The 22,318-nt window shown below is 48.2% G+C and overlaps 1 protein-coding gene across 1 annotated transcript; it reads right to left on the reverse strand.

Annotated features, from left to right (window-relative positions):
* Nucleotides 1–13,906: 13,906 nt before the first annotated feature.
* LOC116955766 (ATP-sensitive inward rectifier potassium channel 10-like) lies at nt 13,907–22,203 on the reverse strand. Its single transcript, XM_032977080.2, has 4 exons — nt 21,941–22,203; nt 19,019–19,310; nt 16,578–17,248; nt 13,907–15,675 (listed from the first exon to the last, which is right to left on the reverse strand). Exons 2-4 carry the CDS (start codon nt 19,285–19,287, stop codon nt 15,512–15,514), a joined length of 1,104 nt encoding a protein of 367 aa, XP_032832971.1. The 5' UTR covers nt 19,288–19,310; nt 21,941–22,203; the 3' UTR covers nt 13,907–15,511.
* Nucleotides 22,204–22,318: the final 115 nt, after the last annotated feature.

Below are 22,318 nucleotides of genomic sequence, written 5' to 3' on the forward strand. Positions count from 1 at the left end.
AGCAATAATTACCAGTAATAATTATTACTGCGGTGTGTATTTCTAATTTTATCAAGGATTTTACGTTGCATATTTGTCAAAGCACTTGACAAGAAACAACAAAATAATAAAATATATTATTTTGCTGTTTCCCTTCAACGTGACTTTACCGAAAGAACTAATAATATGAATTACTGCAGTCACGAAAGCTTTAAATCAAGAATGATACATTTTACATTAATATTGGCTGATGGGGAAAAGGGTTGGAGTTTGAGTGTTGGGGAGGGGAAGGGATGGCAAGGAAAGGTAATGATAGGGAAAGGGAGAGGATGGCGAGGTTAGGAAGGTTAAGGTGGAGGATGGTTAAGGGTTTAAGGATGCGGACAGGACGAAGTAATTGCCGGAATTATACCACGCGCCGCCAGCATCGCTCAAAGTGGACGTTTACGATCCCCCTGCGTCATTCGCATTGTGTGCCACCAGCTTCAGAGTCCACATTTTACCAAATTCAAAAATTTACACCGCAAATGACTCAACTGGGATTGTAGGTAGTGGCAATCGTCGCCTCCCAACTGGCAGACTAACGCCCTGGGTCACTCGCAAATGAGACATCACCCTTGGGTCTCTTGCATTTCCATCGGGTTAAACAAAGTCAACGTTACTTTTTTCTCTTCCAACATAGCGTGGTCACATCCTGCTCCCCTACTGCTCCGTGACGCGATGGCCACCCAGTACAATCGGGTGGAAAATAGAAAATAAACGGTGGAGAAGACAACAATGGAGACATCTATGGCACATATCTTTGCCTGTATCAAAGTATGAATAATGATAATAGGTTTTAACCTTTCTGGCAATTAAATAGGTGTTAAGATGTTCAAATACCAAATAGATGCCTTTTTCAGAAGCAACCACGCAAACATGCTCTGATGATATATGGAGTGTCAATGTATATAATTATCAGAGCATGTTTGTTTGCATGTTCACCATAAGTACGTGTGGTTATAATGCAGACTTCATTCCTTGTAAAAGGTTTCTATATAGTGTTTGAACATCTTAACACCTCCTGTTTTGTTCCAGAAAGGGTAAACACCTATTCTTATTTTGACAACGGAAATGTAGTGCGAAAGAAAGGGATCGTGTGTCACCTCGCGGAGTGTGGCGATGATCTGTTCCTGCTGGGAGATGGTGCGCTGCAGCTCAGCCAGGCGCTGGTCACTGCCCTGGCTCGAACTCTGGCTCTGCTGCTGGAAGCTCTCGATCCTCATCTGCACAAGACAAAGATCCACCCCCCTTTTAACAGACTGTCACAGCAAGTGCTGTTAAGCGAGCATCTCTCAGGTTCTTTATTTCTCCTGGGAGAAATCCGATGAGCTATGAAACTCTTTTTCACAGACGTCCGGGAGATGTCCTTATGAAAGTCGGCACGGCACACGAGGGGGTGGCTGGGCAACACCACGCCCGGCCGCCTTTGACTCCCCAGTGGCGATGTTTACAAATCACACCAAGTACTCATTTGAATCTGAGTCGACCTAGGGGAGAACCAGGACAGGTTCAAATGATCGTGACTGGTGGTGGCCGTGAGCGGGAATTGAACTGGGGTTGCCGGGTTCATAGCGCAATGCGCTAACCGCTACACTTCAGCTGTCCACTCAGCAACACAAATACAAAAATCCCCCATTTAGCCTTAACAGATTGTTGGGGAAAGTGCTATTAGCAAGCACCTATGAAGGCCGACACGGCACACGAAGGGGTGGGTGGCCAGCACCATGCCTATCGGGCTTTGTCTCCCTAGTGGCGATGTTTTACGCACCGCACCAGGTACTCATTTGAGGCCGAGTCGACCTAGGGAAGGCACAGGATCGGTTCAGATAATCGTCATTGGTGTTAGCTCTGAGCAGGAATCGAAATAGACCTCGGGTCGCTGGGTTTGTAGCGCACACTACCGCTCTCCACCCATCGACACACACGCACGCACACACACGCACACACGCACACACACATGCACGCACACAACTTTCCTGACTGCAGGAATCCATACTCTTTGGTTCTTTCGGTTGTGAGAAACAATGTATGCCCTCCATCCACAATAACCCTTTATTAGTGGACCCTATATTTCCATGATCCTATGAACAGCTTCCTAAAAATGTGGATAAAATAAGGTGATATGTGATGTGGCGTGTAATTTAAATAATTCCCAGAGTGGTGAATCCAAAGCACTGACAATGACAGAGAAGCCATCTGTTCTCTCACTAGTTCAAGATTGGGTGCACAGTCGGTACCGTTTTAATCGAGGCCTTCGTGAGAAAGGAGAATCGCGTTTAGCCGATGGCGTCTAGACGTGCGGACGTGCCACTCCTACGTTCGTTGCAAACGACTCCAACTAAGCGGAATGCGACATCGGGACTGTCATTATTTTTTACAGGGATAACCTATTCAATGTAAAACTATTTTGCTGGATTAAGCCTTTACTATTCGATATCCCATTGTGTTCAAACAGATCATGTATCGCGTTTCACGTTCATGTTTGTTAAAGCGGGCAAGTGAGACTTCAAGAGAGCAGGATTAGAGACTCGCTCGCCGTGTGCGACCCCTTGGGTCACCAAAGTGGCCAAAGCGATGTAATGAAAGCGAATCGGGATCGGAGCAAAAAACGCAAGTTGGCTCGGACAAATGACTCTGAATACTTTACTCGTTAAAAATAAGTCACGTCATGAGAAGCCAAAGAGCTGAATAGGACTCTGACAGGGTAATGGGCAAGAGGCCGTTGAAGCGACGGAAGTGAACGAAGTGCGACAAAATCAGTGGCGCAGTTTTTGGCAGCTCAAAAAATACTGCCCACTTCTGATGTCCACCCGCTGCAGCTAAGATGAGAAGATGGTTTCAAATTAAGCAACCACTGGAAAGATGTTCTAAATCGAACCAAACATTAAACTAATTTTCAATGGTACAGTATATTTTTCAAGTAGTGGTACCCCAAACTTTGGCAGCTCTTAAAAAAAAATTCCCTTTTCACACCATCAATAGGTAAACTCCCCCTCCCCCCCTCGCCAACCGGCATGTTCACCCGCATGTACAATCAAATGCTAATTTTTATGCTAATTCCTTTGTCAAGGCACCTTGTTTCTTCGCACACAGCTTAAAGGTCGCGGTCTGAGCGTGGCTGTGTTTCACTCCAGCGCTGTACTCGAGACAGTCTGTTCCCTTCACCTGATGAAGGCCGCTTGTGTTGTGGCCGAAACGTCGTGATTTTTGTTGTTTTATTTTTTACCTACGTGACTTTACCGAATAGAACCAAAGAGTATGCTTGCAGTGGTGGAAATATGACTGTGGGCCCTTTTCAAGTGGTAGCCCTCACGTGACCGCGCACAGAATGCGTGACGTGAAGCTGTTGGCCGTGTGTTAGCCATGGGCCCTGGGTTCCCCCCCACACCACCCCCCGCTGCAGGAGGAATTCCAGTTCATAGAAACGTTTGCGTCGTTTGAGCTGTGTTTTTTCCAGGTCCTTGTCTCCATACCCCTGACCCCGTGACCTCTGCATCACCTTCATGCTGGACACCTCCCTGTCCCTCTCGGCGGCCTGGTCAGCGAGCTGCGACTCGTAGTGGCGTCGCATCCCCTCAATCGACGCCTGGTTCGAAGACTCCCTCTCCGACTTCAGGGACATGAGCTGAAACGATCGTAAAGGGAACGCAAGATGAGATTGAGAATCTAAATCAAATCAACGGATCACTCGATTGTCCACGCCGCTACCATCCGTAACGTCGCCACCCGAGACACCGCCAACGTGGTGCGCATCGTTCCACTGCTGGATGGGAACGTTCCCACGTCACATTGGGGGTTTATATGACTACACTTCACCACGCCAGTTAGTGTGAGTTCCAGTTAAAGTTTATGTTGTTTAACCAGGTAAGAACTCAAGAGACCAGGGGAAGTCTCATTTGCAAGAGTGGCCTGCCGTGTGACCTGAGGCACTAATACGCCAGCAGGGAGCTATGATTGCTATGTGCAATTCCAATTGAGTGTTTTGCAGGTAATCTTTAAGCATTCAGATGTTTAACCGATTCCATTTACATTGTACTTTTTTTTTAGCAATGGGATGAAACTGGGGAATCTGGAGGAAACCCATGCACAACATGGGGAGAGAACATACAAACTCTACACAGGAAGGCACCCGAGTCGGGAATCCAACTCAGGGCCTTGCTGTAAAGTGACACAGGTGTTACGTATGTATGTAGAACTTTTTTGGCACCGTACATAGCCAACCGTGCTAATCGGAGGCATGTCGCCACAACCGCCCGGCTAAGAAGCCTCCCTTCATTCGCCTGAAACTGCATCCGTTGCTTTTTTCCCGTTTAAATCTTATTGAACAACATCTTAACATTCTAAAATTGACAATTGTCCTTGTCTCTCCCGATCTGCATGACAGCCGGTCACCGTCTCGGTTTCACGGAGGAGCAAAATGTCAACAACAACGTCTCTCCGTCTGCTCCGTTAAAGGGCATCAGCTGCCATAGTTGTCGCTATACCTGTGCCTGGTGCTGCTCCTGCTGCTGCCTCTGTTGCTGCAGCACCGACTCGGTCTTACGCTGCTGAGACTCGCACTCGCTCCGCGCCGCCTCCAACGCTCGCTTCATTTCCTGCAGGCTCAGTGAGTCAGCTGTGCCGGATGCCAGGGACTGCTGCTCACGCACGAGCGCAGAACACAAAGATACGGTTGCCGAACGAATACATAAGGTCGCGTTCGTTACACACAAAGTGCTTGCCACAAATGAACCACAATAACTTGCTGATCTTGTCAAGGAACGTAAACCGTCACGCAAACTCCGGTCATTCTCCAGTCTGCCCGGCACGCCCTGACGCACTTCACAGCCGATTATTAAAACAGGTGCTTGCGAAGAAAGCTTCTCCTCCGCGTTTGTACCTGCAGCTCCAGGCTGTTTTTCTGGAGGTTGCTCGCCAGCTGGGAGTACTGCTCGGCGAGCTGCCCCTTCTTTGGTTCTTTCGGTAAAGTCACGTAGAATGAGAATAAAATAATAAATTGATAAAATAAAATAACACAATAATATTCTCACGACGTTTCGGCCACAACACAAGCGGCCTTCATCAGGTGAAGGGACGAGACTGTCTGTCCTGCCAGACAGTCTGAAGGGACAAGACTGTCTGTCCTACCAGACAGTCTCGTCCCTTCTCTAATCCCACATTTCCACGACCAATTCTAAAGCTGGCCAGAGTTGTCACGACGCTGCTGCTGTAATCGCGGCCTGGATTTGTAATCCAGAGGCCGCCGGTCCGATCTCCCTACACGGAAGTTGAAACGATGTTGCGAATTTCTTTTAATCCCTCCACCTATGTCCACGCAGTCGTGTAAATGGGTCCGCAACAGTGAGTCGATCGGCAGGTCGTGTTTGGCGGTGCGACATGAGCAGTGGACAGGGCGAACCTATGTCGTGGGTGGGGCCACCTGAGTAGTGGGTGGGGCTACTAGAATAGTGGGTGGGGCCACCTGAGTAGTGGGTGGGGCCATCTGAGTAGTGGGGGGGTGGTAATACCTGAGTAGTGGGGGGGGGGTGCTAACTGAATAGTGGGGGGGGGGGTACTACCTGAGTAATGGCCTATGAACAGCAGCGGAGCCAATGTCAGACAGAACAGGGGTGGGCGTGGCTATGTAAAAGTAGGCGGGATTGATGGAGGGAGGTGTGGCCAGCACCCCCCACACGTGCCGGTTGAGCGGTCCCACAGACATTGTGGTGTAACTTTAAACCGGCCCCTTGTGTGGCCTCTTACCCGGACGTCATCCTGCAGACGGGCGAGCTCGTTGGTGAGCGCTCCGAAGGTCCCCATCACCAGCTTCATGGCCCTGTCCATGGACGATTTCACCTGCAACCCAAACCCCCGCGGAGCTTAGTGGATGTGTTAACTCGTCCACGGATTCCTCAGTAACTGAGGGTTCGTGACTCTGTGCCCTTAACACTCAATAAACATGAAGCTTGTGTATAAGGGGGCGTCCATAAATGACGTCACGCGATTATGGACGATTTTTGACCCCCCCCCCCTTCGTCACACGACGTCACAAAAAGTCAGACCCCCCCCTCAAATATGACGTCACAAAGCTCTGCCCCCCCAAAAATAAAACATGCTTCAAATCGCTTTAAACTATTGTCATTGTAGTGTGTATTTAATGTGGCGCTGCACTCTGATATTGTAGGAGAAAACATTTACTAAAAAGTCTATTTAATTAAGTAGAACGTGTTGTCTATATTTATTTAAAGTTGCGCATTTTGATGTGACGTCACATTTCTCAAACCGCCGCCCCCCCCCCTCGTCACAAATGTCTGACCCCCCTTCTAGGTGCGTGACGTCATTTATGGACGGCCCCTAAGCAGCTATAACTTCCAAGGATACATGCATGCACATGCACACGTGCGCGCGCAAGGTAAATGTAAATATCGTTTTAGCTTTGCAGACTGTCAGGGAAAGTGCTGATAGCGAGCACCTAATAAAACCGGCGTGGCACACGGAGAGGGCGGAGAGGGTGGTGTGGCCTCTTTTGAGGCCGAGTTGACCTAGAGGAGGGGCCCAAGGCCGTTAGCAATGGCCAGGAATCAAAGCCAGTTGGGCGGGTTCTTAGCGCGTGTGCTAACCACTGTACGGGCAGGACAGAGGAAACGAGAAGCAATGCAAAGGAGGGCAATGAAAACGAGACAACACGAATCGATTGTTGATTTGAATCGCAATCCCCCAATTGTGACATTTCATTCAAACGACAGAGGGGCGGTGGGCGTAGCGTGGTTGGCATGGGCCCTGATGTAAGGGTCTAAATGGGGTAACCCCGCTATTCCATTTTCCCCTACCCATCCGACTTTTAGCCCAAACACCTGAGCCCCTCCGCTGCCTGGGCCCGGTGCAGTTGCACCGCCTGCACACTACTCGATAGTTGCTCCACTTGGGGCGGTGACGCGTTTTGGTGCTGTGCGTGCGAGCGAGTGGACGCGCGGGGCGCTCCTCACCTCCAGCAGTCCCCGCAGGTGCAAGCGCACCGTGTCGGACGTGCCTCCTGGGATCTTCAGGTCGATGTTGTCGACGTCGTTCTGCGGGCGGGGCGACGCGGACACATCAACTCCCGCTCTAGACGCGGTCATTCCCGATTCCACGACGCGATAATCTCTGTATCTCAAATCACATGACTTATGTATGGTCAACCCCACTCTGAATCCCATACCTGTCAACCGCCTAATCAGTACCTACCTTATTACAGACCAATTCAAAACTTATTGGTCACCCCGTGCCCTTATAAATCTCAACGTTCATCCTACAAAGTCCCATCACAAGGGAGAAACACAAACAAAGAGACAGAAAAATGTTTGCCCATATTGAAACGGCCGTACAAGAATACGGGTAAACCGTAAGGGGTTGACAGCTACGGAATCCCTCCCCACTCTCTGCTCTCCAACGCAGCTCGCTTCTGCTCGCTCCTTCTCTATCTTGATGCGGTGGAGATTTCCAGGGATATAACTAACAGGGCAAGTATATTCTTGGTTCTTTCGGTAAAGTCACGTAGAAGGGAAGAACGTTATCGAAAGAACCAAGAATATGAATCCCTGCAGTCACGAAAGCTTTAAATATAAATTTAACAGGGCAAGCGCGCACGGTGTGTCAATGAGCGCACATTACTCGCAGTGCGGAGGTCACCCCGATTGAGTCGATCTCCCGGCGCGGCAGTGGAAACGACGGTGCCAGTTTTTCAAATCCACCCCCTCCCTCCCCCCGACCCCACCCAGCAGTAAAAATGGGTTCACCACAGTTAGTTGACTGGCAGGTCACGTGGGGTGATGGGGGTAAAGTGTGGGCGCGTCCACCTCTTCGCGGACGTTTGGTCAGTGTGGAAGAGTAGACCAAATACCGTCTGGAGAGCAGTGACGTGCGGTGAGGTCAATGGCTGGGGAGGCACTGGCTAGTGTCAGAGCCAGATTCACACACTGAGGGGGGCGTGGCCTTATGGAGGGAGGTGTGGCCTCATTGAGGGGGCGTGTCCTCAGTGTGGGGGACGTGTCTAACGCAGATGCGATAGCTGCCTCCCCTGGTGCTTTTTCATTGCAGTTTCATGACGAGACCAACGAGCCTAAATATATTTATAGACATCGTGAAATAAGTTACCTGGAGTATGGAAGGCGTGGACATGAAATGAAGGGGTCTACAAACATTCCATTGGTGGCATACAGAGAGATAGTAACAGGCACGCGCTTATTACCCGTGCTCCATCCAGTTACTGAGGGTTGCGCAATCAGAGGGGAGGCTGAGCTCGTCGCTGCCTCACCCCTCCTCTCTTCCTGTATTTGCAGCAGAGCTCCGCAAATTTGGCGATTTTTGACGGCATGGTCACACAGCAGCCGCGGCACCGTTGTTGTGTTATCACGAGCGTTCGTATATCCAGCTGCTCTCTGCGTTCTTCAAAAGAGCAAATTCCGGTTGTGTTGAATGCGCGCCCGTGTGTCGTGCATACAGGGTGACCCAAAAACCAGGACACATAAAGTTATTATATATATACCACATCGGGTTATTTAATGTATTTGAACAAATGTTCAAACTGACTTCCATTAACATGAATGCATCCACGGATTATAATTTGAAATTAATTTTGTCGTTTTTTTTATATTGCAGCCGTGTAAATCTTTGAACATTCATCAATTAAGTTTTGTTCGTCTCAGTTCGTTCGGGGTTCTTGGTCGAGTTTTGTCAACGACAGATATGAGGTGACCCGAACGGGGAGAAGAAAAATAAATACGAATAGTGACAATCGAAAAAATATAACCTGAAAAAATAAAACATATTTTAACACCAGTGTTCAACTCAATTAAATAGTCCTGTGTGTCCTGACTTTTAGGCCACCGTGTAGATCGAGAGTGTGGTGAATGTGTTTCGTTTGGGCCGGCATTCTGATTCCTTGTGATCGCTCACGCACAGGCATCGGACTGAACTACCTTTATCGCTGGGCTGTCCAGGGATTTCAGCCTGGAAAGCAGAAATGTTGCCGCAGTTAGTGATCTCAGTTGAGTGTTAACTCGGGACATCAAGTTGATATTGTTGAACTGGGTGAGAACTCGAGAGACGAGGACAGAGCGACTTAGATCAGGGTCATAACACCTCCGATTAGCACAGTTGGCTCCATAAAGTGTGAAAGAAGTTCAACATACGTACATACATAGCAATGAGACATTTTTTTGTCAAACTTACCAGTAGGGGGCGATGATTGCTACACACAACCTCAATTGAGTAATCGACGATGGAGCTTTACAATTTGGCAAATACAGATCCTGACGCTGGCACACGATGGCTTACTCTTGCGAATGACGTCAAGGGATCATGACGTCAAATTTGAGTGCCACCTCACGGCTGGAAGGACTGCCATGGGGGACCTGGGCAGTGCCAGCGAGTCGCCACCCTTCCGAATGGTGGTGGAAACGCGGCATCGATGAGCTCTCATCGAACCCCAGTGTACTTGTCAGTAAAGCGTATGGCTATTTGGGGGGCAGCATCTCGTGTGCAAGCCCTGCTATACAGCGAGAGGAGGCTCGTGAGGGACGCTACTCATCGCTACTCGTCGGATGGAGGCAGTTGCTTATCACGTGGATATTTATAGCAGCCAAATACTCTGAATGGGGGGGAGGTTTGGGGGGGGGTCATACAATGTGAACCTGTCGCCATGGTCATGGTACACCCACTGTTTTCAGGCTGGGGGGCGCGAGGGACACGGGGAACTGGTGCTGGGGTGGCGGAGCGACCGGAGGAGGCGACACGAGGGGGGACACGGAGTGCTGCTCGGGGGGCGTGGGGGCGGCCGGGGAGGGCAGGCGCCTGGCGGGGCGCGGCGGCTCCGTCTGCGTCACCTCCACCTTGCTCGCCCGGCCCCTCATCTGCGCACAAAGATCACGCCGATAGCCTTCACGGATTGTCAGGGCGAGCGCTGTTAGGTAACGCCCATAGAGGATGGCACAGCACACGAGGAGGTGGGTGGCCAGCTAGACGCACGACATTTTGCCGGTAATTTTAACTAGCTTCAACATGTAATTACTGGCGAAACGTCGTACTCGGATTGTAAATGTTGTGGCTTGGCTCTCTAACACACCGGTGTGCTGTACTAGTAACGAATTGGCCACGTTCTGTTTACGTGACAACCCTTACTAATTGGCTATGTCGGGTGGTGGCGGGTTTAACGACACTTTTATATTCACGCGATCTAACCCAAAAACACTATTATGGATAATATCGGTCACAAATGCCTACGTATTAAACATCTATCCCTCTATTTAAGGAACGAAACAGGAGCATTTCTCCACAAATCTGGCTGTCACCTGATGAAACTAGTTGTAATTACTGGCAAAACGTCGTACTCAGATTGTAAATGTTTGCTCTCCAACACACCGGTGTGCTGTCCCCTCCTGCCTTCTTTCTCATCAACACCGTATCTTTAGGGGTCCCCCCCCAATCCCCGTGCTAATTTTTCATACCTTTCTTTTACTTTGGCGTGGTCCGGAGACCCCTAAGGCTCCTCGGCATGACCCCTACGTCTCCTCAGCGTGACCCCCTACATCTCTTCGGCGTGACCCCCTACATCTCTTCGGCGTGACCCCCTACATCTCTTCGGCGTGACCCCTAATGCTCCTCGGCATGACCCCTTCGTCTCCTCATCGTGACCCCTACATAACCTCGGCGTGACCCCGGACGAGCTCGAGACACACGTGGATGTTATTGCATGGGAGGCGCGGTATTAATGGGATAACTTTGATAATCGGCCTCATAAATACTGTAAACCTGAAATAGAAAAAAAATATTGTAAAGCTATACAGTTGCGTTGTAGAACCACGTGGAGACAGAACTTCTTGTTAGGGCTTTCGCCATTTATTAACACGGTTTAAACACTCGGCTCACAACAGGGGTAAGTGTTCTCTATACTCGGTCTTTCCCGTGGACCCCCAAGCTCTACTCGTCCTAACCTCGGCTATCCCTTGGGCTCTCTCAGGCCGGGACGGGGGTTCATCAAACACCGCCCGGCCAAGGAGAGAAGAACCCACTCACTCTCAGCCGATTATCATAGATTGCCTTGTCTTGTACAAGCACAAATCAATACAGTACGACAAACTATGTCAAAAAACAGTTGCACGTACAGTGTTGCTCTTATATTCAGGGTTGCGAAAAGGCGAGATGTTAACTACCTCGCCTTGTATACAGGAGGTCGTGGGTTCGATCCCGACTGATGCGTGTATATTTGGAGTCTGCATGTCTCTATCTCTCTGTGATCGCGTGGATTTTTCTCCGGGTACTCCGGTATTTCCCCTCCACATTTAGAATCAACATCACGCGTTTGAATTATTTGACTGCTATAACTTTCCACGTGATAAGCCAACTTCGTTGAGCTATCATTTGTGGCCAGGTCGCTTTTGCAAAAAAAGAGCTATACAGCTCAGTGGGTCTTCCCTGGTAAAACAAAACAATATATCTTGGTTCTTTCGGTAAAGTCACGTAGAAAGGAAACAATAAAATAATAAAAATATAAAACAATAAAATTCTCACGACGTTTCAACTGCAACACAAGCAATCATCATCAGGTGTGAAAACCACAGCGGTCCGAGACATGTCGTTTGGTTTCTGCAATGTAACTTCGTGAACACAAAGCAGACCTAAAACACGGTAGGACCAACACCTCGGCCGTGGAAGATGACTGTTATAATTCAGTAGGCTCACATGACATTGACTTCTCCAAGACATACGTTCTTTGCAAGCCATCTGGCTACCATGAGAGATTCGTTCATGAGGCTATCCACATATACAAACACAGAGACAATTTCAACCGAGAAGATGGATTCTGGCTTAGCAATCATTGGAAGGATTTGATAAACCATTTCGGGTCTTAATTGATTGTTTACGCTTATGGTGGCTTTCAGACCGCATCCATTATTTTCGTCTTCCCCCTCCTCTTTTTCGAACATAGATGGACTCGTCCATCTGAACAAACTGTCAAATCGCTCTCCGTGGTGCTAACGTTAAAATAACCGCCATTTTTTTTCAAATTTTCTTGCTGTGGTTTTCACACCTGATGATGATTGCTTGTGTTGCAGTCAACACGTCGTGAGAATTGTATTGTTTTATATTTTTATTATTTTATTGTTTCCATTCTACGTGACTTTACCGAAAGAACCAAGAATATGAATCCCTGCAGTCACGAAAGCTTTAAAGCTTTAAATCAAAATACATATTGGCACAATAATTCTGTTGTGATCAGTCTAAATAATATCTGCCCAAGCCGCCTCACGAAACAGGGAATGTATTGAACACTGGTTTATTCGTGGAGTGTTTTCCATTTCTCGCGTGAGACAGTTGTTTTTGCTCTGATTTCTATTTGCTTCATTGCTGCAGTCTACTTGACTTTACTAGTTTGTCGTTTGTCGGTTCGGTGAGCTTGAGGTCACTCTTGCGAATGAGACATCCTGGCCTATCGAGTTATCGCGTGGTTAAACAAAAGTAACGTTAAAACTGTAACATCACCACTAGATGGCAGCATAAGCGTAATCTTTACTTATACTGGAAGCCTATAGAGCTATGAAGCTAAATTTCACAGTCGGGGTTGGGTCAGCAAGTTACAAAAACAATATCAAAACACGATAGGAGTGCAAAGTAGATGCAAAGGTTTGCAAATCACTGAACACAAATATTAAACGTATACAAGTCCGATGTTTAAACACTAAATGTAAGCTTAGGCAAGGCGGCAAAACAAAAACGATCACAGACCACACCAAGACGACAACACAAAGTCCATCAATTAAATGGCATGTTAAAATTTAACTACCAATACCTATTATTATACCAATACACGGGTTTAAGGTCTCTACTTTGTAACATGCTTCCGTTAATCAGCTCAACTTGATGAGGTTAAAAGTAAACCGTTTTAGTTTTTGAAAAAATAAGAATAGGTTTTACGCTTTTCTGGCAATCAAACAGGAGGTGTTAAGATAAAAATAAAATTACATAATATACGACGTTTCGATTGCAACACAAGCAATCATCATCAGGTAGAGGAAACACATAACCGCAGATATATATACAGACCTTAAGTAGAGGGAATTAACACAGATATACCAGGGGATACAGAGAGACGGAACATCACACTAAATCAAACAGGGTTTAGCAAAATTTGGAAACTATATAAAGCAATTTTGCTGAACCCTGTTTGATTTAGTGTGATGTTCCGTCTCTCTGTATCCCCTGGTATATCTGTGTTAAGTCCCTCTACTTAAGGTCTGTATATATCTGCGGTTATGTGTTTCCTCTACCTGATGATGATTGCTTGTGTTGCAATCGAAACGTCGTATGTTATGTAATTTTATTTAAATTTTTCTTATTTCTACGTGACTTTACCGAAAAAAACAAATATTAATTCCTGCAGTAACGAAAGCATCAAATCTAGGTGTTAAGATGTTCAAACACCAAATGGATACATTTCGCAAGGAATCACGTTACTGCATTAACCACGTACTTGTGGTGAACATGCAAACAAACATGCTCTGATAATATATGGGCATTGTCTTTAAAACTGATTGGCCTACACCAGAGACAGCAGCCTTCTTTATGGCCCAGTCTCACCAGTGTCAGACGAGAGAACGCCAAAAGGTGAACAGCGCAAAGACAATGCACGTAGCGGAGCACTTATAGCTCGGGGTGAGCAGCTATATCATGAGATATCTTTAATGGAGACTTGATTCCTTGTTGTTTGAACAGCTTAACACCTGTTGTATTGCCATAAAGGGTAAGGGGCCGTCCATAAATGACGTCACGCACACACAGACATTTGTGACGAAGGGGGGGGGGGGGTTTGAGAAATGGGACGTCACATCAAAATTCGCAAATTTAAATAAATATAGACAACACGTTCTACTTAATTAAATGGACTTTTTAATAAATGTTTACCCCTACAACATCAGAGTGCAGTGCCACATTAAATACGCACAATGACACGTGCGCACACACGTCCTCACATGTCCGCACACACACTCACATGTGCGCACACACGTGCTCACATGTGCGCGCACACACGTTCTCACATGTCCGCACACATGCACACACGTCCTCACATGTATGCACACACACACACACGTCCTCACATGTGCGCGCACAGACTCACATGTGCGCACACACACTCACATGTGCGCTGATGTATAGTATATAACCATTTATTTATTTTAGAAAATATGTTTTAAAATATTTTATTGCCAAACCTGCCTTAAAGCTGCACATACTTATTAGCATTGGCAAACTCTGTGGTTACGTTTGCCGACAGATTGGTTGCGTGTTTTGTTAGCTTCCGTGGAAACATGTCAAGTATTCTCAGGCTGAGAGACATTGTACTGTTTTCTCCTGATTATAAGACGCTCCTGAAAGTAAGAGACACCCCTAACTTTTACGCTGTGTCAATACATTTATACAGATTTGGTCAGACAAATATCCCCCATACAGTCTTAACAGGCTGCTGGGACAAGTGGTCTTTGCGAGTACAGCACACGAGGGGTGGGTGGCCAGCACCACGCATGGCCGCCTTTGTCTCCCTGGTGCTGATGTTTACACACCGAACCAGGTAATCATTTGAGGCTGAGCCGACCTCAGGGAGGCCCATGACTGGTTCAGATAATCGTCACTGATTTCGTCCGAGAGTGGGAATCGAACTCGCGTGACCGGGTTCGGAGTGCAGCACACTACCCCCTGCGCCTCCACTCCCCAATACCACACACGCTTGTATGACGCACCCCTTTAACTGACAGGGGTAAAAAGTTGCGTCGTGATTCACAGAATAAGATACAGTATTTAACGGGCACAACAATGAGTAGTGTGAACATGACTGCTGGATTGTATCTGCCTGCGTGGTTCAGTTCGTGGAGCACTCGGCTCACAGTTAGAAGGTGACGCGTTCAAATTCAAGTCGGTCGGTGGGGTTCATCCCCCGAAGGATCGATACAATGAGTATTGCTTTTTATCAGGCAGTAAAGAGTGTTTGTCTTATGGAAAGACTTTTTGCCCACCATAGGAATTAGGAATTTGCTCAGCTAGAAACTGGAGGCGCACATTGCACCACGATCAGATGAGTGGGAAGCCACGCTAATTTTTTGTTTTGTTTTGAAAGGCCCTGGAATTATGAAAGGGGCTCTCTGCTGAGCCAATATTTTTTTTTTATCTACAGCCAGATGTCCCATTATTGCAGCGACATTTTCTTTCTGCACGTGCTTCAACTCTGCGCCTCTTCTCATGTCACCTCCATTCTCTCGTTCCACCGCGTCCTCCCATAATATCACCCTCGGTCTCCGTTTATGTCTTATGGCCTGCACCGATGTCATCTCCAGAGCCCTTCTCATTGCACCTTAATCTCTTTTCTCAAACACGTGCCCAAAACAACTAGGTCTCACCTACCTTACCTTCTCGAGAACATTAGCCACTCTCTCTAAGGCTCTAATACCTTCATTCTGCCTCTGCAGAGTCAAATCCTGACGCTCTATACTTGAAAATGAGGCAATGGCTCCAATGGCAAGACCTTGTCAAACTGAGTCAAGTCCACCTGAAAGCCTCCTTGTGCCAGGAGGGACATGGTGGGTGAGAAGGTATGGTCCCACAGAATCTCTGAGGGCAGGTAGGACGTACGGGCTTGACAGACTGCACCTGTGCAATCAAAAACAAATACAAATATCAACACGTGTAGCAACGTGTGTGTGCATATATGATCAGCAATTATATCCCAGTTGTGTTATCCGAGTAACGCCATTTTAGATGAAGCAATGTCAAATTATTTATGCATCTTGGAAAACGCACAGTCCTTTGTCAATCCGCTGCTGGAGGAAGGCCACTGATGTTAGCCATGGCCGGGAATTTAACTCAGGTGGTGTGATTCATCGTGCAGTGCTGCTAACTACTGCGCCACCGCTTAACACATCAACACCTCCTTCTACTGCTTCTTTACACTCCCATCAGCTCGGCTCGACAGTGACTATGGTGGCCAATCAACTCTCTCCATCTCGGGAAGAGCAGCTGCGGAAATCCCACGCGTGCAATTTGACTGGCTCCGTTGCGTCAGTCAAACGCGCACACCCTATTGTTCAACGTCACTCATTGTTACATCTTGCGGAACAACACGCGGTTACAATGAGAAAATGCCCCAGAGAAGGCTTGTGTACACGCGGTTGGCACTATCTGCGTCTTCGTTTCATCCGGGCCACCTCCTTCTAGCGTGGAAAAGTTGGATATTCGTCCGATATTCACAACTCCAGCAGCTACACACCTAGATCCGAACTGTTACGGGAAGCTGGCCACTTCCGAATCATTGCACGATCTTAACTTTTGCTGTGAATCCTATCAAGAAATGTTTTTTATTGTGAAAGTTAATAAAAAAATCCCACACACCTGGACGTCTCACACCAACAGCTCAGCTCCACGGAACAGGTGGTTTGAGAAGTGATGCGGTTGCGTATTTTGAACTTCAAATCGACTTTGCTGCGGTCCCCTTGCCCCCCACCCCCGGCCCACCTTCCATCACCCTGCCATAATCGAGAGTCAACTCTCTCTACCTGTGGAGTCTGCGACGCCCGTGAGCGCGACGATGATCTCGAACGGCTGCCCGTCGGGGAGGCCGCCCTCCGTCAGCCCGTGCAGGGGGCTCCGCCCGTCGAGCACGTGGGTGAGCGTGGCAGGCAGCGTCAGGAATGGCTGCCGCCCGCCGCGGTCCACCGTGAACTCGACGCCGCGCTGCTCGAGGGTCACGAAGCGCCCGTCGCCGCATCCGCCGTCGGCCCCGCTCGCCGGCGACACGCGCAGGAACCGCCCCGACACGGAGCACCCGACGAGGCAGCGGGGCCTCGCGTCGGCCACGCGTACGAGCAGCCGGGGGGCGCCGCTCGCCCCTCGCTCGGAGTTCGGCGGCCGCATGACGAGCGCGTTGGAGGCGAAGCGCACGGTGCCGGCGCGCCTCGACGGGCGCGCGAGGCGCGCGAGGACGACGCCAGCGACGAGGGCGTCCGTCGCGGCCGAGACCAGCATCTGCAGCGTGAGGAGGAGGGCGGCGGCAGGGCACGCGTCGGTGACGCGCCGCACGCCGAAGCCGATGGTGGCGTGGGTCTCCAGGGAGAAGAGGAAGGCCGAGCCGAAGGACACGATGTTGACCACGCAGGGGACGGTGGCGCCGGTTTCTGCGTCTGTGGGTGTGCGTGTCAGGTCGCCGTGGTGCAATGCCAGTGCGTACCTGCCGCAGCGGAAACATCGCGTTTGTCGTTGTTAAAGATCGACGTGATTTGCAATCTGCTGGGTGGATGAAGCCCTCCCCTGGTTCTACTCGGTTATGGGGGCTGCTTAATAATTATTTGTGCGGGTTGGTGAGGGGGGGAGAGGATATTACTCACCACTAAGGTTAGCCGTGTGGGGGGGGGGGATATTCTCGTCACCGGGTTCATAGCGCAGTGTTGTTGTTTGTGAAATTAACACAAAACAAAAGTAATTTACAACAGGTTTGATGACTAGAAATCGGTATGGGAGGGACATAAGTGGAAAATACAACAGGATAATGATTTAACTTGGACCAGGGTCCGAATTGTGTTCCATTCCATCGTGCACTTGCAGAATACGATGGGATGAAACACTTTCGGAAAACTGAAATAGATCATGAAAAGTAACAAAGAAAATGCAATAATAACACATCCAATCAGTGCATATTACCGACGAGGCTACAAGGCCATATGGATGAGAAGCGTTGATAACGACAACGAAATCTAAACAAAAGCTGGAGAAGTACACGGTTGGAATTACACTGCAAGGCAGGAAGACGAACACGTGGATTCCAGAAGATACACAAGATACATAATGTTAAATTTCGCACAGTAATCGCTCACTTTTGAAGGGAGAGGATGACCCGGAGACGTGAGGAGGAACCACAGCAAGTGAGAAGGCGGCAGCCAGGCGGTGAGCCGGCGCTACAATCCATTGCTCAAGCTCTGTGGTCCTCTAGATATGAAGATATTTTCAGCCAATTACTGAGTGTTTACACGTGGGAAGAAGCTGGAGCACCCGGAAAAAAACCCACCACGGATTCAAGGGGGCAACATTCTATCCCGTACAGATGGAACAGATTATACTAGTCTGCACTTTGCTGTACCGCATTCTTCTGGCAAGCCAAGGTATCGCACCGTGAAGCCCACGGGAATGAAGTTTCACAACAGCTGCGTGACCCACCAACTTTTACACAGACAGTGCTGGATTACACCTATGCATAGCCACCACCGCCCAACTAATATTCGAGGTTAAAGAAGGTAAGCGAGCTAGTTTGGACACATTACGAGAAGGGATGATGGCCAATGGTTGAGACAAACTCCCTGGGAGAAGCCCAGCCCCACGATATTGGTCATGACGTCTCTGCCCTGCCGTGGGCCTTCAAAATGTCACGGAGCTCCACAGAGTGTGAACCAAACGCCGCAAAGTGGCTCAGCATGAGCATAAACCCCGTGCCAAACACCCAGCCCCATCGGGTAGATGAGATGATGCCAACCTTGGATGCAGGGCCGTGAGGCCAAGGCTTAGGTCCGAGACTAAAAGAGCCATAAGGCCGAGGCCTTTTTACGTCGGGGCCAGCGTCAAGGCCGCATCTATGCTGGCTGATTGGCTCGTGAGCAAAGCTCGTACGCTAACTGCCAAACACTTTATAACAAATCCGATAAGTTACGTCTAATTAACCTCCTCACAGTTTAATATTTGGCGGAAGAAAAACGCTTTTTTTTCAATTGAATTCAGCAATCGGTCAACATTTTGCAATGTTGTGAAAATTACGATGATGGAGAAATGACACCAGAACCGATTTTAAACAATATCCAAGTCCTCGAAGTCCTGGGACTGAGAAACAACCACGAGGCCGAGGCCCGAGACCAGGGAAAAATGCCCTCGAGTCGAAAAGTCAGGCCTGGACGCCAGCCGCCAAGTGTGCTGCCCTCGTGAGCGAGGCACTTTTAACGCTCCTGGGACGCACCACAGGAGGCCAAAGAGGCCGACGCTGCCCAGCGTCAGTGACAGGAAGAGCAGCAGCTTGCAGACCCAGGCCATCTCGAGCAGAGAGGTCCACGTGTCGCGGCAGTACTCCCAGCAGTGCGCGTGAACGTTGGCGATGGCCACGTTGCTCGAGCCGTCCTTGTTGATGAGTCGCTTGGGCCTCCGCGACTCCGCAGCGGCCCCCGGAGGGCCAGACCCGTCCACTAGCGCCGACACGGTGGGCACGGCCGAGGTGGTCCTCCGCTTCATCTTCTGCTCCGCCGTTCAATGTCCTGAAATTTAAAAGAAAAGCACAATAATGTTACTCGATAAACGTATCAATAGTGGAGAAACCTCTCCTCTTATAATCTGTGTTGACATGGGGTTGACTATCCACCCGTGGTGGTGTTAAGGGTCAGCGCACTGGACTTGCAATCCAGAATCCACCGATTCGATTCCCTCTCCGGCATGGAATTTAAAGCGGTGGTGCACGTTCCGTGACTACCTCCCTCGCCGCACGCCTCTGTCCACCCAACAATTATCGATGAGTACACCACAATTAGTCATTCGGGTTAGGTCCATAGAAAGCGCAGATTATAGGATGAAGTTTCCACAACTTAAATTTCGATTTAAAGCTGTCGTGACTGCAATGATTCATCTTCTTTGGTTCTTTCGGTAAAGTCACGTAGAATGAGAATAAAATAATAAATTAATAAAATAAAATAACACAATAATATTCTCACGACGTTTCGGCCACAACACAAGCGGCCTTCATCAGGTGAAGGGACGAGACTGTCTGGTAGGACAGCGCTGGAGTGAAAGAGCCACGTTCAGATCACGGCCTTTAAGCTGTGTGAGAGGAACAAAGCGCCCTCAACTTTAGCACTTTGTGTTGTGGCCGAAACGTCGTGAGAATATTATTGTGTTATTTTATCAATTTATTATTTTATTCTCATTCTACGTGACTTTACCGAAAGAACCAAAGAAGATTTCCACAACTTTCATACAATACTCCTAAAATAATAATGTTGAAAATAAATGATATCCTTTTGTCAATCCACGGCTGGGTGAAGGCCTGACGTAGGTCACGTGGGTTGTTTGACAATACTTCACCACGCTGGTTAGTGCCGATTGGTGAAGGGGGTGCAGCATAGACGTGAGAGCATAGAAAGTACAGCACAACAATGGATAGTTCTGCACAGTTATGTGCCTCAGCAAACTAAAACAACTTGACATGCATCGTGTTCACCCAACCAGCAGGACCCAGGTTCAATCCTGATTATCTTCTAGATCTGATTATATAGGGTGGATTTAATTGAATTGGGTCATCGGCTGCTGGATTCGTATAACTATACTAATGCCCGTAGCAAAGTGTACATTTTACACTCTTTGGGTACCCGGGTTTCCTCCAACAAGGTCAAAGGTTAAAACTCAAGTGGTCATCCCAGCCATTAATGCCACCACGTCCTGCCATTGATCTCCTTTTCTCTGACCCCACAACTGTTTGCACAGTTGACACGTCCGTGTACCACAGCAGCAGCAGTTCAGCTCTAATAAAGTGCTTCAACGTTTGGCTTCAGGTCTTCCCCTTCCTTGATCAGCTGGTCAGCTCCCACAAAGTACCCCAACCTCTGGCATTAGATCTTCCCCTTCCTCGGTCAGCAGGTCAGCTCTCACAAAGTGCCCCAACGTCTGGCTTCAGGTCTTCCCCTTCCTCGATCAGCAGGCCAACTCTCACAATGTGCCTCAACGTCTGGCTCCAGGTCTTCCCCTTCCTCGATCAGCAGGCCAACTCTCACAATGTGCCCCAACGTCTGGCTTCAGGTCTTCCCCTTCCTTGACTGCCGACCACTGGGGGGCCACGCAATGCCCGTCTTGGTCACCCCTCTTCCTCCTCCTCCGCCGTGCACACGAGTCCCAAATTATGACAGCCGCCTCCTCCTCTTGGTTAACACGTGACCACTATTCCCTTTTGCCACATTATATTCTGGATACTCTGCCATGAAATTCCTATCGTCCTCCAATTAATTGTATATATGCTGTACAAACGGCATATATCCGCCCTGGCCAATAAACCGCCAACACCCAGTGCAGTGTTTAATTTAGTCGACATGATTGGTTCCACCTATTATGCGAACATTCTCTCGTGGAAAACAACAATGGACGTAATACAAATATTTAAAAATCAAGTCATCACAGATTAAGTTTACTTAAATCCCATTTGTGCATAATGTTACTGTCGTCCATACAGATGTTCACATAATCGACCTTTTCGAATATCCGCCTCTACCTCAGCCCCCCCCCCACCCAGCGAATGGGACATACGACGTTGTGCGGCGCTCGCAATGGAACGGGAGCTTACTTTCGAATTTATTTATTTTGTTCATCGCAACAATACAATAACAGCGCTGATCAAAACCAATGGCCACACTAAATAATAATAAAAGAATACTGCACACGGGAACTAGACAAATGACCCTTAAAATAGGCTGGCTCGACGGAAACATTGCCGAGTAAACAAACACATTGTACAAAATACAAACACATTGTACAAAATACAAACACATTGTACAAAATACAAACACATTGTACAAAATACAAACACATTGTACAAAATACGAACACATTGTACAAAATACAAACACATTGTACAAAATACAAACAGATTGTACAAAATACAAACACATTGTACAAAATACAAACACATTGTACAAAATACGAACACATTGTACAAAATACAAACACATTGTACAAAATACAAACACGTTGTACAAAATACAAACACATTGTACAAAATACAAACACATTGTACAAAATACAAACACATTGTACAAAATACAAACACATTGTACAAAATACAAACACATTGTACAAAATACGAGAAGGTAATTTAGCGCAATTATGATATAATTGAGGCACTTACTTTAAACACAATGCGCTCTTTGATGGGGGAATCCCACACACAGCACTCTCTGCCACCGACCCCACTGCCTCTGAACGCCAAACTCCGACTGCCTTGATCAAAACCCCACAGCCAAATGTTAGCTCCGCGACATACCGAATGCACTTATCAAGAGTAAGCCGGTATATATATATACGTTTTGACGAACATCCCTCTGTTAGTCTTTTGTACGGTGTGACCAGTTCATACCACCTTTTGTAGGAGTGACGCCGTTGCTGGATTTAAGTGGAAAGGGCCACATTGCTGGCCTCGGTTTGGCATGCAAGGACCCACCCAAACGAGTGTGTTGGGTAAACACAGGACAAATGACGTTCCTTGCACAAGGGCAAGTCAGTCTTG

Source organism: Petromyzon marinus, chromosome 61 (genome assembly GCF_048934315.1).
Source record: "Petromyzon marinus isolate PM22_M1 ecotype Great Lakes invasive population chromosome 61, UKy_Petmar_22M1.pri1.0, whole genome shotgun sequence".
Classification (NCBI taxonomy): Eukaryota; Metazoa; Chordata; class Hyperoartia; order Petromyzontiformes; family Petromyzontidae; genus Petromyzon; species Petromyzon marinus.

Bases quoted from the DNA above. Each gene is read 5' to 3' on its own strand.
- LOC116955766 (XM_032977080.2), bottom strand. From the start codon at position 19,287: ATGAAGCGGAGGACCACCTCGGCCGTGCCCACCGTGTCGGCGCTAGTG. The intron at 17,249-19,018 runs GTGCGTCCCAGG...CCGCTGCGGCAG, and splicing joins GGCCTCTTTGGCCTCCTGTG to GTACGCACTGGCATTGCACC. The intron at 15,676-16,577 runs GTAGAGAGAGTT...TTGATTGCACAG, and splicing joins GGGCGTCGCAGACTCCACAG to GTGCAGTCTGTCAAGCCCGT.